This window comes from Chaetodon auriga, chromosome 14 (assembly GCF_051107435.1).
Source record: "Chaetodon auriga isolate fChaAug3 chromosome 14, fChaAug3.hap1, whole genome shotgun sequence".
Taxonomy (NCBI): Eukaryota; Metazoa; Chordata; class Actinopteri; order Chaetodontiformes; family Chaetodontidae; genus Chaetodon; species Chaetodon auriga.
In genome coordinates this window covers 497,501-513,646 of record NC_135087.1, presented here as the reverse complement: position 1 = coordinate 513,646, position 16,146 = coordinate 497,501, and the positions used below count along the sequence as shown (strand labels likewise).

The following is a 16,146-nucleotide window of genomic DNA, read 5'->3' as shown; positions in this document are numbered from 1 at the left end:
TGGACTGATGCACAAACGTTTTGCTTAAACTGGAACCAGACAGATTCAACAAGGTCACTCCAGCCAATCAGTGAGTTCACTTGCTCTGTAAGCTTCACTGACTTGTGAGCCTGTTAGCATCAGAAAGCTAATGATAGTTAGCTGAATCTAAACATATCTTTTGGCTTCATATCATGCTCTTTATAAAGATAATAGAAACGTTCTTTAAAAACTAGCAGATTTGGTCTTTGTCGCCTCTCTGTCAGGTAGCTAGCTCGTCAATACAGTGAATGATCTTTGTTTTAATGTTTCTGGGGAATGGCTTAACCGATGTGCTATTATCACAGGCCAGCTCTGATAGCTTATTGGCTAACTAATAGCTGAAAACTGGAACAGGACAGGTTCTATGTTGCTTTGTGTCACTCTGACTGCTGTTTTTAACAAGCTAACAGTCAGTCAGTGAGTTTACTTCTGGGCAAGTTAAGTTAAGTTAGCATTAGGATGCTAGCGTTGGTTAGTTAGTTGAATTGAAACGGCTTTATACCAGGACAGAAAACCAGACTACATTAGCCTTGAAGATGTTTAGTGGATTTGTCTCTCTGTGCATTAGCAAAGTAGCTCTACAGTAACATACACGCGTTAGCATGAAGAGTATTCATTATGTTGCTTAGCTAGCAAGTAGCTAGTAGGCTAACAGGTCTTTGTTTTGTGGCTAACAGTAACAGCAGCACATAAAACTAAAAAGCACATAAAAGCTCTTTAGAAAGAAGACACTGTCTTCTGTCCGTCCGTCCGCAGAGGAGGTTGTTGGTGTTCTAACAGCAGAACGTCCCCTCTGTCTGTCACAGTGGTTCAGGCTGCACCAGTGAAGGTCGACCATTCAGCTGCCTCTGCTGAGCAGCCTGCAGGCGAAACACCTGAGGGGGTGGGGACCAAGGTCGTCACGGTGAGGGTGTACCCGGGTCCTGTGGGAGGGGCCAGTCAGGTCAGAGTGGTACCTGGAGCCTCTGGTAGCTCCACCCCCACTTCAGGTAATATGAAAGACGAGTTTATTTAAAAATCATCATCACACATATAATTATGATAATAGTAATAAGAGTTCATTTACGTTGATTTCCCTTCATTCTTCTGAAATCACCTTGCTGAGAGAAAAAACTTAAACATAAACCAAAACATTGACTGTTTTTTTTTTTTTGTAATCTCAGTTAATTTTTAAACGAGTTTCATAAGTTGGGCTTGAAATCTTTTATTCAGTGTTTCCAGAACGAGCCAATAGCAGAGAGGTTTTTGATAATCTTCAGGTCAGATTCTTCCTGTGAACCGTGAATCTGTAAACAAACCATGTCCCTGCTGGTTTCATGTGTGTCAGACTCTCAGGTGAGCAGCTCTGTGGTTCCACCTGTGAATCCTGCTCCTAAAGGTTCTCAGCTGTTGATAGTTCAGGTTCCGGGTCTTCATGGGAAGGTTCCTGTACCGGGTCCGGTCCTGCCCCCCAGCTCCACCGGTCAGAGGATGGTCCTGCAGCCGGTCCGGGCATCATCAGGCATCCAGTACTACCGCAAACCAGATGGAAACCTGGTCCAGCTAGTTCCCCTCAGCAAGCTGAGACCAGTGAACCCAAACCAGCCGGTTCAGAGTGGTGAGTCTGCAGCACCGAAGGGGGGCAGACTTTAAACTGCACTCAGTGGTTTTCTGGTTCATTTGAGTTTCACAGAGTCCTGACTGTTCTGGATCAGGGTTGTATTTGTTCCAGCTCGAAATGAGTACTTTTACTTTGGATAAGTAGGCTTTGCTGGTAGTACTTCTGTACTTAGTATTTATACATTGTGGTATTTTTTACTTCATTAAGTCACTTCTCCTTCACTGTACACTGTAGCAGCTGCTGGGCCTGTGTTCGACCAATCAGGTGTCTCCTTTTGACTGTGTCCTCCTCCTTTCTATGTCCTCCTCCCTCCAGGCTCGTTGTCCTCCTCCGTCCTCCCTGCAGCATCTCGTCAGACTCCGGTCGTCACTGTCCTGAACCAGGTGCCTCTTGTGACCTCAGTAACAACTGTCACCGCCGCCTCCTCCACCTCCTCCTTCTCCTCTCTGTCTGGCCTCCAGTCTTTCTCTGTGCCCACCCTCCCGTCCCCGCTCCGTCCTGCCTCTGGTTTCCTGGCTCAGAAGGGGACGTGCACCTTTAAAATCCTCCCCGCCAACACCAACAAGGAACCAATCATCGTCACCTGCGCTAAAGTTCCCCCTCGGTGTCCTGCCAAGGTAGTGGCGGCTCCGGGCTCCTTCACCCTCCTCCAGCCTCACCCCCCCGTGACCCCGATGAACCTCATCTCCCTTAAACCCTCCACAGGCCGGGGAGCCGAGGTCGGCGTAAAAACAGTGACCGTTTCTGCAGTTCCGCTGGGCCCTGGTGGGGCATTAGTCCATCAGAAAACCACTTTACCTCAGACCACCACCACCACCACCATCAGCCAGACCTCTGCAGGGACCGCTCACAGACCCCCACCGCCTCCCCCAGCACCACCAGGGTCAGTGGTCACACTTGTACCCCCACCACACCCCCCTGCTTACAGCATCAGCCCCCAGCCGGAAATGGCCTGTGACCTGGCGGACTTGGACGTCGTCTGTGTGGACGATGAGACGGGGCTCGCTGCCACAGAGACGGCGGGCAGGACGAAGCAGGCACTGGACGCGGGGGAGTCGGCGAGCAGCGAGACAGAGAACTCATCAGACTTCGAGGATGAGACGGACTGCGAAGGACAGAAAGAGTCGATTCAAAGCATCCACGTAAGAAGTTTGATGTTTTTCACAGCGTCAGAAACTGTGATTCAAAATACTGCTGATCTATTACTACTTCAGTCGTAATAATGCAAATTATTATAGTCAAATACACTGTTGAAGTACATTTTGTTGCGTCTGTACTTTTACTCGTAATGAAGTACTTATGAAGTACTGTACTGTTACTACTTTTACTTTGAATCCTTCCTCCACAGCTGATAACTGAGTTCTCCAGATTAAATGTTGATTATTTGGATCTTTTTCTTGTTAAAGATGGATTAAATGTATGTGGAGTTCATGTCAGAGCCTGTGAAGGTGCAGCTGAAGCTGCATTCAGACAGACGAACGTCTCAGGACGGTCATTTAACCGGCTTTAACAGAGTCTCCTCAGGGGGGCGCCGGTGAGCTGCAGGGAGGCAGAGATACTGAACATGAACATACATATGTTGATCTGATTCAGTGTGATGTCACTTCCTGTGGAGATCATTATGTGATGATCCAGAACAAACCTCCAGAAATCCACAGAGAAACCACAGAAGAAGACTCTGCAGAACTGAGGATCCTCCTGCTTTAAGTTCTCTTCAGTGATCTTTACATCCATGAGTACACTGCTAGCAGCAGCGGCTAACTCAAGCTGCTAACAGGAGTGGCTAACTCGAGCTGCTAGCTAACAGGAGCGGCTAACTCGAGCCGCTAGCTAGCAGGAGCAGCTAACTCGAGCTACTAGCTATCAGAATTAGCTAACAGCTGGTGTGTGTTCGGTGTGTTTTGGTTCGTGTGCAGCGTCACATTCACAACGCGCTGGAGAAGCAGCGTCGAGCGAAGATGCTGCAGCTGTTTGAAGGTCTGAGGAGAGAAGTGGGCCTGAGCGAAGAGAAGGCGTCCAAGATCTTCACGCTGAAGAAGGTCCGACACGTTTGTACCTGCTGACTCGTTTCACTGACTCTCCTTCCTTTATTCTCCATTCATTCATCGCTGTCATCCTTTTCTTCTTCCTCATTTTGTCTTTCTCCTCATCGTCACACAGCAGCTGCTCCTCTCACTTTTCTTCTCACCAGCCAGTTTGTTCGTCAGTTGGAGCGTGAAGACCAATAGGTGTTGTTGTTGTGTACTGCAGGCGGAGCAGGTGATCGAGGAGCTGAGGAGGACTCAGACAGATCTGAAGAAGAAGAAGAGGAGGCTGATGAAGAGGAGGGATAAGTACCTCAGCACCGTCGCTCTGACAGCAGGTTTGAACTCTGAACTCTGAATCAATATAACGTCTGTTAGCAGGAGAATTAAGAAAAGTGACAGAGTCCAAATTTAAGACGAACCAAAGACTGGAGCAGACAAAACTGAAGGACAGCTGAGATCTTAAAGAGTTTAACGGTCAGATCCAACAGAAAGGCTGCGTTTGAGGCCACGAGTCCACCTTTTCACTTCCAGCAGGTGAAACCAGTCCCCAGATCACAGAGTCCAAACTGTCTGATGTCGCTCAGCTGAAGGGTGAAGACACAAAACCTGCGACAGGCGGCAGCACTTAACAGCGTTTGTGTCGTTTGTGTTCAGGGGGCGGCAGACAGGTGAGCGGCAGACATCAGAGGTCACCTGAGTCCGGCTCCGAGGCGTCACAGACAGGTCGGCCCGCCGGTTCGATGGAGGTGGTGGATCTGACGGACGAGCTGACGGACAACTCGTCTGACGAGGAGGGAGTCATCGCCAAGGCGGCTGCCGTCGTCTCGCATGTACAAAATGTTCATTGGTTCCTCAAAGAGTTCAGTCACAGCTGATGTCATGGGTTCACTTCCTGTTCGCAAGAAAAATCTGTCAAATACAATAAAATAAACTAAAAACAATTCTGTTACAATGAAAACACAGATGATGAAATAATGTTTCATCAGGATTGACTGAATTTTAGAGATTAACGTGTGTGTGTGTGTGTGTGTGTGTGTGTGTGTGTGTGTGTGTGTGTGTGTGTGTGTGTGTGTGTCAGGCGAAGGACGATGTTCGGAGCGTTGCTGCGGCTCAGAGGCAGCTGGCGAGCGTCGTGACGGACATGGACTTAGAGTAAGAGCTGATGCACTTCCTGCCTGATCAGTATGAGGTCATCATGACATCACTGTGTGGTCCATCTGGTCCACCTGGTCTTTGGTGGTCCCTGAAAACCTGGTCCTGAACTTTTATCTCAGTGTTGTTTACAGGGAGAAATGATTGATTTTGTACGACGACGCAAACATTTGATTCAAAACTAAATGTAGAAATTCTTTCATTGTTTTCATGCACAGTAATACAACGGTAATGATTAGATGATTGATAAAGTACTGGACCAATAGGAGCTATTGATAAGAGTAACCTTTGACCTTTGACCTCTTCTCACTGTTTTATAATGAAGCTGGAATCAGAGAGCTGCTGATTGATCCTAATGATTTAAATCTTTTGTAGCAAAACTTTATTTGTACAGCAGTTTGGAAAGTGCTTCATAGTTCAAGAAGAAACAGGAAGGGACCTGTGAATGAACAGGTGAACAGGAAGGGACCTGCGAATGAACAGGTGAACAGGAAGGGACCTGTGAATGAACAGGTGAACAGGAAGGGACCTGCGAATGAACAGGTGAACAGGAAGGGACCTGCGAATGAACAGGTGAACAGGAAGGGACCTGTGAATGAACAGGTGAACAGGAAGGGACCTGTGAATGAACAGGTGAACAGGAAGGGACCTGTGAATGAACAGGTGAACAGGAAGTGACCTGTGAATGAACAGGTGAACAGGAAGGGACCTGCGAATGAACAGGTGAACAGGAAGTGACCTGTGAATGAACAGGTGAACAGGAAGGGACCTGCGAATGAACAGGTGAACAGGAAGTGACCTGCGAATGAACAGGTGAACAGGAAGGGACCTGTGAATGAACAGGTGAACAGGAAGGGACCTGTGAATGAACAGGTGAACAGGAAGTGACACATCATGTTTTCTGTTGGCAGACGCAGTTCGAGTGTGAGGAAGCTGTTCGGCGCTCAGAGCGTCACAGCCGCCTTCAGAGCTCTCAGTTCGGTCATGAACGCCGGAAACTGTGCAAACAGTCTTCTGCTGAAGCAGGTAAGATCCAGAAACTGGAGAACACCTGAGCTGGTAACTGATGTTGTCAGTTCAACGATGGAACGAGCAGGTTTGGTCCAGGTTCAGTTGATGTGTGTTTTTCAGGCTTATGAGGAGATCCAGACTCTGCAGAGTGAGAGCGAGAGACTTCAGAGTCTGAAGACCAGTTTGAACCAGCAGAGAGACGTCTACATCAGAGAGATTGCCCACAGATCAGGTGAGGAGGCCGGCGAGCGAGCTGATGAGCTGGTGTTTGTGACTGTCAGAGGATGCTTTTCACACACTGACGTTAACACTGACCACCAGTCAGATCAGGGACTCATCAGCTGATTAACCCGGCGTTGTGGCGCAGGTCTGAAGGGCCTTCAGGGGCGTCGGCTTTATGTCTGCTTCATGTGTCAGATGTGTCCAACCTGTCGGTGGAGCTGTAGCCTGTGTGTGTGTTTGTGGCTGCAGGTAAAAGTGAGCAGAGGATCCTGAGGAAGCTGCAGCACCTGTTGACCAAAGAGAAGAACATGCAGAAGCGACGCCAGGCTACCAATCAGCTGCCAGCACAGAGGAGCGGGGCCTCTGATCCTCCGGCAGGAGTCACAACTGATGATGACATCATGATCACATCCTCCAACCTGCAGCAGCAGACTCCACAGGCTCCTCCCACTCCAGTTTCTGCCCCACCCACCACAACACCTGTCCAGACACCTGTCCGGCAGCCTCAGACTGACTGTCCCAGGGTCCTGCAGGCGCCTCCTGGTGTATCCCACAATGCATCAGTGTTGCGGGACAGACCGAGGACGGTCCCCAACATCCTGTCTCGCAGGAAGAATCCAGCTCCGCCATCGTCCCTGTGCACGACGACTGTGGAGGGTAAGACTGAGAACATGTGACATGGAGCTGGAGGTACAGACCGTTTTACTGCCGGTAAATGTGACGTCAGTCGATGTGCGCACGCATCATGGCAGCAGTAAAACAAAATGTCGGTGGTACAGTTCTACCTGGAGCTGCTGTGTCCCAGAGATTGGGAATGCTACCTCAAAAAATGAATTTTAAATGAGGGAGAAAGACTTAGAGATCCATGTTCGATTTGGGATAGGGAGTGGCTCGATGATTTAACTAAATGGCCAGCAATCGAGTGGCCGGACATATATTGTTTCCTGGTCGAAAAACCTAGCGTCTACGCCAAGGAGAAGCTGGGCGCGCACAAATCACTGGACACTTACAACTACGTTGTCTGTGGACATGTCCAGGATGTGAAGTACAGTGACCTCAATAAGGAGTTTTGTGTCCTGAAGGCTGAAGTGCTTCCAAGTCAACGACAAGGACACAAAGCCCTCATGTACCAGGCGTGGGTAATCCTACACAAACACAGGCACTGCGTCTCGACGCCGAATTGCACGTGCATGGCGGGGTAAGTAAGTTAACTTAGCTAGCTAGCTAACATTAAGCTAAGGGCAGTCTGATATTGCAGATTAGGGTCATGTTGCAGCCATGCAGCAGCATTGCTCGTCAAAATAGAGCTAAATGTCAGATGGGGGATAACAGAGAAGGAGTCCTGTACGTCAGGGGGCTGCGCGTGGAAGATGTCGAGGATAGAGGTCGAGCCAGCTCCACTGAAAGAGATCCTTTTTCACAAGCCCAAAAAGCTAGGGCAGCTTCAGGCAGGAGCCAAAGTCAGGGAGTGCAGCGTCAGAGCCAGAGGCACGTAGTAATCTTAGACTTAGACTGTTACTTTATTGATCCCAATTTGGGAAATAATTCTAGTATCTATTAGTGTAGATTTGCTATGTTAGAAATGTGAAGAGATGTGTGGTTTTGGAGTTTGAGGTATTCTGACCTGTTCAATTGATCTTTGTTGATGTGGTAAGAAATTAAGTTTTTATTGTTCTTTAATCAGAGCTCACAGGTGATGACATCCTGGAACTCTGTGAAATTGCACCCCATGCTGCCGTTCTCACGAGTATGGACACCAGTTACACGGACACGGCTTGCCGGAGCCACTGACCCCTGTCTTTGATGCAACACTAAGGGACCTCCCACCCCAAGACCTAACTTCAAGGTGTGAAGATATATTTCACAGACTATCTCAATGACTGAGACCTGATCAATGTGAGAGGCTAAGGACTGGCATGCACACGGAGCTGGCAGAATAACAGGCACCATATTCCACCACGTGGTCAAAACGACTGAGAAGAAAACCCTGATGAAGATCGTGGGGGAACAACATGGAGGACGTTGCAAGACAAGCCTACATCAACAAAATGTCCAAAATGCACCAAGACCTCCAGGTGAGACACTGTGGCCTTGTGCTGCGACCAGCCGAGCCACACCTGGGATCATCACCTCACCTGCTGTGGGAAAGAGGCACTTGAAATAAAGTGTCCCCACAAGTACCGTGATGGCCTTCAGGGATGCAGGAGGACAAGCAGTTCTGCCTGGATGAATCTTCACAGCTGAAGAAGTCTCACCAGTATTACCACCAGACACAGCTCCACATGTTTGTGTGTGATGTCAAACGCTGCCATTTTGTGTTGTGGACGAAGCAGGAGGTCATGGTTCAGCGCAGAGGGCCATGCTAAAGGCTAAAGATTTCTTATTCTCAAATGTGTTGCCTGAACTGCTCACAAGAAACCATGACCCTGCCTTGGAAACTCTGATAGCCTGCATGCATTGTGAATCGCCAGACTGTGGTGAGATGATTAATAATTCATACAATAGCAAATAGATCAGTAACGCGTACAGTAGGAATGATATTTAAAACAGTGGACTACTGCACAATAACACATCTGTCCCACATGTTCCCTGCGTCTGTTGCCCCTCTATTCCCCGTCCCCTCTCCCTCCAGGTCAGACCCTCTGTGCCTGCAGACTGAAGCCATCGTGCCCGCTTGGCCCGACTGTTCCCTGACAACAATACCTGTGCCCATGGCCTGTCCTTGAACAGCACCTGTTCCACGTGCATTTGTTCTACCTGTTCCACATCAATTAAAAATTCTATCTTCACATTACTTGTGTAATGTTTTTACTGCCATCGACCCAGTGAAGCACTCCCTATCGTTGTCTTCATTCTGTGTGAATGAATGGTTCCCTGCCCTCATGAAGCGTATGATTGTTTAGAAACAGCTTATGAAAACTTGTGCAAAGACACCTTAACTCTCCAGTTTTGGCCCTGGTCTCTTGCTTGGTTTAGTGTACTCAACACAGAAGGGACAACGTCGGGGCTATCATAGACCATCGAGGCTTCACCGAAGAGAAAATTGAGAGATTGCGCCCGTGATCATTGTATGGGATGAATGTATGAACTACCGCTAAACTAGGCTATGTAACGTTAACGTTACCTAGTTAGTTAGCCATGGATAGCTAGCCAAGATTAGCTACAAGCCAAATCATTTTGGACAAACACTTGTTAACGCGATGTTGTGGGATAGCTAACATTAACTAGCTAACCGCTTAGGCCAAAACAGACAAAACTCAGCTGGTATGAAATGAGCTCCACATACCCGCAAATGTTGAATCATGTCGTCGCTCCAGTCGGCTCCTTTAATGCTTGCAGCCACAGTCTTCGTCTGTTCGCACTGAAGGGTCTTTTTCCCGTCAGAATCTGAAAAAATTTAACAGCTGGATTTTTGTTAGCCCTGTTCTGGCATCCAACAACACAAGAGGACATTTTAATGGTTGGACAGGACGGAGGACGTGGATGTGGACGGGGGTTCTGCTGCCACGATGCATGCGCATACAGTCCGTGAGAGGACATGACATAGGTCTCAAAACGGTCTATTGATTGACTGATTGTTCATCAACACACACGTTAAATCCCTCCGTGAACACACTGACAGACTGGTGCCTGTGTGAGGTCAGGTAATGGACACCAGTTCAGCTGCTGGTCAGTCAGTCTCTGTTTCATAAACCAGATGTTCTTCTTTGTCATTGATCACTTTGATGAATCCAGTGGACGCAAACTCAGACTTCCTGTCATCTTTCCATTTTCCAGACTCTTTTCAGACTTTGGTACCGACTGAGGTCCTATCCCTTGTCAATACTGCGTTGCCAGGGAAACCACTCTTGACCCTGAGCCCCTTAATGACGAGACCGACGGTGCTGCAGACGTCTCCTACGCCAGGTACTGACGCGCACCTCACGCTCACTGATCCCTGCTTCAACGTGCTTTTATTTTGAAGTAATACGTGTCCTCTTCCTGTCTGTAGGCGTGGCCTCAGTCACCCTCAACATCCCCACTCTGAGCAATCAGCAGATCCATCTCACCTCACTGCCCCACCCCCCAACCGGTAAGATCTGCAGAAGCTCTGCCCCCATCACCATCACTAACTTCACAGGTAACAGAACGGACCAATTAACCAATTAACTAATGAACGGACCAATTAACCAATTAACTAATGAACGGACCAGCTCACTGACGCGTCGTCACTCATGAACTCGATAATTTACTGGAGTTCATTTCGTGTTTTTATTGTTTGCAGGAACAAACTTTAACAACGTGCTGCAGCTGGTTCAACCTCTACCTCCACCTCCACCACAGCTCCACCAGCAGGAGCAGCAGGTCCCAGCAGGTCATCCTGCCCCTCCTCCTCCTCCTCCTCCTCCCCCCCCAGTGGTCTCTGCAGGATCAGAGCTCTCCTCAGACCAGATCAAAGACCAGGACCAGCATCCGTCCCAGACTGACGCCACGCCCGAGTCGTCCTCATCATCGTCTCCGCCCTCCGCCCGGGACCCGTCATCCTCGTCCCGCCCAGGTCCGAGCGCCGGTCTTCAGGATCGGGTCACAGTGGGGGGTCCTCTGGGGCCGGAGCGGCGGCAGGAGACCAGAGATGACCCGGACAGCGGGAGTCTGACCTCCCTCCTCAACGAGATCGTCTTCCTCAACCAGCAGGCCGTCACCACGGTGATGACTGCAGACTTCCCGTTACCGGGGAAACCATCCTGTGAGGCGGGGCAGCGTGTAGAGGGACACGCCCACAGCCCCTGGGTCCTGCAGCTGGACTCGGACTCCGATGACGCCGTTACGGTGACAGAGACCGCACAGAGTCTGGAGCCCGGACCTGCCAATGGAAACCCTACAGGCGGCGTCCTGGCCCCGCCCCCTCTGCTGCAGATGAAGGTGGGCGGGGCCAAGATGGTGGACCCCACCAGCAGTGATGGAGCAGCAGAGGGGGAAAGCGGAAGCGGGGGGGGGAGGGAGGGCGTGGCCTGGAGGCCGATGCCGAGGCTGGTTCCTCTGGGACTGAGAGGACACCCGCCCAGCTGACCGATGATGTCACAGCTGAGCTGACCTCACCGCGACGCCGGATTACCAATCAGACGGTGCGTCTGAAGCAGAGACACATGACGCGCCTACAGGCCAATCAGAGGCCCTGTTGTTTCCATGGCGATCAGAGATTATGTTCAGCTCGTTTGTTAGAGTTTTTTTACTTTGTCCAACTCTGAAGACGCAGCGTGTTACCATGGCGAAAGGGGACGGGTCACAGTTGCCATGGAGTCTCATAGGAAGTGTGCGTGCGTGTGCGTGCGTGTGCGCGCGTGTGCGTGCGTGTGCGCGCAGACTTCAGCAATATAAACCCAGCATCTTTCTTTCTGTTTACCTTCAGATATTTTGTGTGTTTTTGTGTGTTTGTGCTACCTTTAAACTTCAGTCTTCAGTCGACGGCGTTTCAGGAGTCTGGAAAGGGGAAATATTTGGAGAAAAAGTTGGAGAGCTTGTCGTGTTCGGAGATGCACTTTGTGGAAAAAGTCCTGATTTTGTGAAAAATATCTGAGGTTTTTTCTTCAAATGTTCCACTTTTATTGTGAAGGTCTTCTGTTTCCTGCCAGGCTGCCTTTGTGCTCAGCCTTAGTTCTGTGTGGACGCTCTCTCATTTTAAGGATTTTCATTAAAATCATTTTATTTTCCGTACAGAACGTAGGAAAACCTGTCAGGTTGTGTTTTACCTGATTTCAAGGTGAAATATTGGACAAAGAAAAGTTTTGTGCAGAGAGGAGCTGCTGTAAACATGAATAATAAACATATGAAACCTTTTTGTTTTGGGAAGTAAAAAGAATCTGAAGTTCACTTCTTCATATTTAAACAATAGAAACAGACAGCAGCTTGTGTTTCACCTGGACTCACCTGTGACCGTACTACAGGTAAGGGATCAGGTGTTGGACCGTCAGTGTGTTCTGTGGTGACTGACCAGTTAAAGCTGCTTCTGAAACCAGTTTGACGTTTGTACAGTGTACAGCCGTTCTTGTTTTTCTAAATTTGTATTTTTCTATGCCTTAAAGGACCTCTGATGTAAATATGTCTGAAGACGTCTCATAATATAACACTCAGATATGAATAAAGACTTAAAACGACCTCTGACTCCTGCTTCGCTTCTCTGAAGTTAATTCAATCTTCAGTTTTGTTATCGTTTGTCTTCGTCGCCGTTTAAGCTGAGAGAAGAATTGAAGTTATCTAAAAGAAGCCTGGAGGGAGGATCTAGGTGTGGAAATCTCAGACAACCAATGGACAAAAGTCCAGGACAATGTGCACTCCTCATCTGTATGCATAAGACATGGTCTTCTGCAATTTAAAATATCACACAGACTACATCTGTCCAAACTGAAACTTTCTAAGTGTTTTCCTCAGTGAGTCCATCCTGTGACAGGTGTGGACAAGGTCCAGCCTCTCTAGCACGTATGTTCTGGAGGTGCCCACAAATTGTCAATTATTGGAAACTCTATCTGAGGTTTCACAGAAACAGATTTCACCTGATCCAGTGTTAGCATTGTTTGGAGTGAAGCCTATCGCTGTACAACTTTCAACTACGCAGAACAACATGATTCGGTTTGTAACGTTATCAGCAAGGCCATTGATACTGCTTAATTGGAAGCAGAGAAAACCCCCAAACCATGCAGCTTTATTAAATGATGTAATGCAACACTTGGAGTTAGAAAAAATGAAATACTCATTAAGGGAGGAGGATTATATGTTTTACTCTATATGGCAACCTTTTATGGATTATTTTAATAAGAAAGACCCATGTAGGAGAAAATGACTGGAATAAAAACAGATGTAACATGACACTCTTTTTTTTGTGTGTGTCTTAAATGTTAATGTATGGAGTCATGCATTTGCATTTTATTTTCTGTATGTTTTAAAAAACGTAAAACCCAATAAAAAGAAGTTTAAAAAAAAAAGAAGAAGACTGGAAGTTGCTGAATGGTACCTGAATGCATCATCCCAGCATCCTGTCAGGCAGTGAACGTCTCGTTCAGTCTGAACTTTGACCTGTGAACTCTCTGGCTCCTGTTGGAGCGCTCGTTTGTAGTATTCAAACAGTTCTGTCCTTTCTCTGCCTCCGTACTCTCGTTCTGGCAGAAACACGAAAAGATAAAGCCAACAGAGAAGAGTTTGTGTGTCTGCCGCTGGGGGGCGCTGCTGCCTCATAATGCGTCAGTCAGATACCGGAAGTATAACATCAAAGTAAAAGCATGAGGAAAAACTGACTTCGCAAACGGGTCAAATTAAAAAAAAAAAAAAATGCAATGCAAGCAGATGTAGAAGTACAAAGATCCTCTGCTGAAGTAATACGATGCAAAAACACCCCATTACAAGTAAAGCATTAAAAGTACCGAAGTATTTAGGAAAAGTACAGTTTAATAGTTTGACATACTGTATATATTATTGGATTATTAACATTATTGATGCATTAATATGGAGACAGCATTGTATTGATGCCGCTCATTTTGGCTTGATTCTATACATTTCAGTCTCTAACAGATACGTCTTGTTATCATTGGATCCAAAAAAAGAGGTGTTTTTTTTTTTTTAGTAAGGTAGTAAAAGTTTTTCAGCCTTTTAAAAATTCAGATGAAGCCGTTGAAAGAAATGACTTTGTGTTGTCTGTTGTGTAAAAGTGAAACGTGATGTTAGAAAACAGTTAAAATAAACAGATACAGCTGTTCATCTGCTTGATATTTACTTCATTCATCAAATTTCACAGGTTCCCAAAATCCAAAATGATGTCTCTGTCTGTCCAACAGTCCAAAACACAGAGCTTCAGTTCACTGCAACAGAAAACACAGATGGAGAAGATGGATCTTCAGTAAGATCAATGTTGTGTGTTTACATGTAAAATCTGAATCTGTGAAGTGACTGCAGATAGAAGTACAAGTACCTCAAAAGTGTACTGAAGTCCAGTATTTGAATACATTTACTTTCTAGTGATTCTAGGACAGTGTTTCTCCACTGGTGGGATTGTTTTTTTTAAAGTGCCGTCTGTTCATGGTGGGGCTTGTCATTAAAAGGTGATGGTGGGTCCCGAAGCCAGACCAGCTGAGAACCACTGTTCTACGACAGAACAAAGGATGACAACCAAAACAAACAAAAGCAGAGTTTGCAATCAGCGCCAATGGACGTGTAATATATTGACTATTCAACAGATTCTCTGTGATGAAACGATCTTTAGCTGAATTATACACGTTTACACGTTTAATGACGACTCAGCAGTTTTATTTTGAAAAGCTTGACCGGAAGTATTTCTATCATTGCCGCCTGCCGGCCGTGAGGGTCTGTCTGCGGACTATAGAGCTACAGGACACGCCCCCCACATGATGCACCCCGGAAACGGTTCAGTTCAGGAACCAGTCCTGGTTCAGTGTACAGATCCGTGGGGGCGTGCTCTGTGCTGACGGGGCGTGTCCTGTAGTAGGTGGGCGTGCTGTCTAATCTGCGGGTTTCCAGAAACTCGCCCTTGCGCAGTTTGACGCCGGCGGTGCGTCAGTCGGCTCAGTCCGGTCAGGGTCGTGTTGAGGCCGCTTCGTGTCTTCGCTGCGGTGGAGATATAAGATGCGGAGCAGCCGCGGAACCGGAGCCCGTGACCCGGATCATTCCAGAACCAGAGCCAGACTAGCTGAACCCTCCGGCCCGGCACGGCTCGGCTCGCAGACAGCATGACAGCCGAAGCAGCGGTGGCGGAGGAGAGAGCGACAGAGAAAGACTCCAGCCGCTGAGAGAGGCAGCTAGCCGGGCAGCTAACAGCGCGATGACCGCGGAGGGAAGCGGCACGATCCGCAGCCGCATCAAGAACCTGCTGCGCTCCCCGTCCATCAAACTGAGGAGGAGGAGCGGCACCGCGCGGCACAAAGAGGACCTCAGCGACAAGGTGCGCGCGCGCGCACACACACACACACAGACTGTAGGGAGAGAGAGAGAGAGAGTGTGTGTGTGTGTGTGTGATTTTGTGCACAGTGTGAGACATCTGTCCTGCAGGTTCACTGTCCGCTGTGTGGACAGTAAGATGGAGACTCACATACACACACACACACACACACACACACACACACAGCAGACCTCTGCAGTGTTTTCAGCTCGTTCTGTTCAGCCGGCGTCAATAAAGTTTCAAACATCAGGATCATTTTCAGTTGTTATCAGTTTGGATGCAGCAGAGGACGAATCCTCATCTTCACCGTCATCATCGTCATCAGCTGCAGCCTGTGTGTTTGCCTTCGTTTTACACTCTGCTGGTCTCTGAACTGGTTCAGGGTCCAGCCCTGGACTGGCTTCACTGGGTCCCGAAGCTTCGCTCAGGCTGCTCAGCGAAGCGAGCACCTGTCCCTCAGGTTGTTCCTGTCTGTTTGTCCCTGCAGGGCTTCTGTCCGTCTGTCAGCAGCCGCGTTCATTCAGTCAGTAAAACTCCCAGAATGCTTTGTGTTGTGTTTGAACTGTACGTCTGTGGCCTCTCTCAGTTAACTCTGTGTGTGTTCTGGTGTCTTTATGAGGACCAACCCGAGAAAAAGAAGAAAATGAGAGTTTCTGTCTGTGTTTCATCTTTTTGTTGAATAATCGTTAATTCTGCTCATAGTTTAGCACGTTTCTCACCATCTAAACACACTTTGTCCCCCCGTCTGTGCATGCCTGAGGACAAACTCAGACTGTACATACGTGTGTTTACACACGTATGAAGCTGCTCTTCACGGCTCAGCTCCCTGCTGAGCAGAACGCTTTCTGAAGGTCTGAGTCAGCAGGTTGGATCAGTTTTCTGTCCCACAGTTTGTGGTCTAACAGAGTCTCCGAGGGACAGTCAGCTGATGCTTCCTCTTAAAGTGTTTGATCAGTTTAATGAGACAGAACGAGCAGACGGATGTGTGATGCTGTGTGTGTGTGTGTGTGTGTGTGTGTCCTCCTGTCACATGACCCCCCCACACACACACAGCACAGGCTCTGTCGTGCAGTTGGCTGTTGTTAGCTTAGCACTGAGCTGCACAGTCCTCTACCACAGCGCAGTAAAGCCTGCTAACATGCTAACATGCTAACAGCGGTGAGGTTGACAGACTGCAGACGTCTGTGGAG

General features: G+C 48.2%; 2 protein-coding genes across 15 annotated transcripts in view; both read left to right on the top strand.

Moving 5' to 3' along the window:
• Window positions 1–12,167, top strand: part of mgaa (MAX dimerization protein MGA a) — a 38,807-nt gene extending 26,640 nt beyond the window's left edge. For 4 of the 6 annotated variants that reach the window (XM_076749143.1, XM_076749140.1, XM_076749141.1 and 1 more), the window contains 13 exons: window positions 828–1,010; window positions 1,349–1,618; window positions 1,937–2,763; window positions 3,538–3,660; window positions 3,872–3,983; window positions 4,303–4,478; window positions 4,727–4,800; window positions 5,712–5,826; window positions 5,932–6,043; window positions 6,283–6,690; window positions 9,811–9,939; window positions 10,025–10,153; window positions 10,298–12,167. In XM_076749143.1, the coding sequence (XP_076605258.1) occupies window positions 828–1,010; window positions 1,349–1,618; window positions 1,937–2,763; window positions 3,538–3,660; window positions 3,872–3,983; window positions 4,303–4,478; window positions 4,727–4,800; window positions 5,712–5,826; window positions 5,932–6,043; window positions 6,283–6,690; window positions 9,811–9,939; window positions 10,025–10,153; window positions 10,298–11,082 (3,443 nt within the window). In that variant the 3' untranslated portion in view covers window positions 11,083–12,167. The other 2 variants (XM_076749142.1, XR_013078167.1) reach the window with 2 other exon arrangements.
• Window positions 12,168–14,579: 2,412 nt separating this feature from the next.
• mapkbp1 (mitogen-activated protein kinase binding protein 1) overlaps window positions 14,580–16,146 on the top strand; it is a 26,245-nt gene continuing 24,678 nt past the window's right edge. For all 9 annotated transcript variants that reach the window (XM_076748283.1, XM_076748281.1, XM_076748280.1 and 6 more), the window contains exon 1: window positions 14,580–14,959. In XM_076748283.1, the coding sequence (XP_076604398.1) occupies window positions 14,840–14,959 (120 nt within the window). In that variant the 5' untranslated portion in view covers window positions 14,580–14,839. The remainder of the gene's footprint in view (window positions 14,960–16,146) is intronic.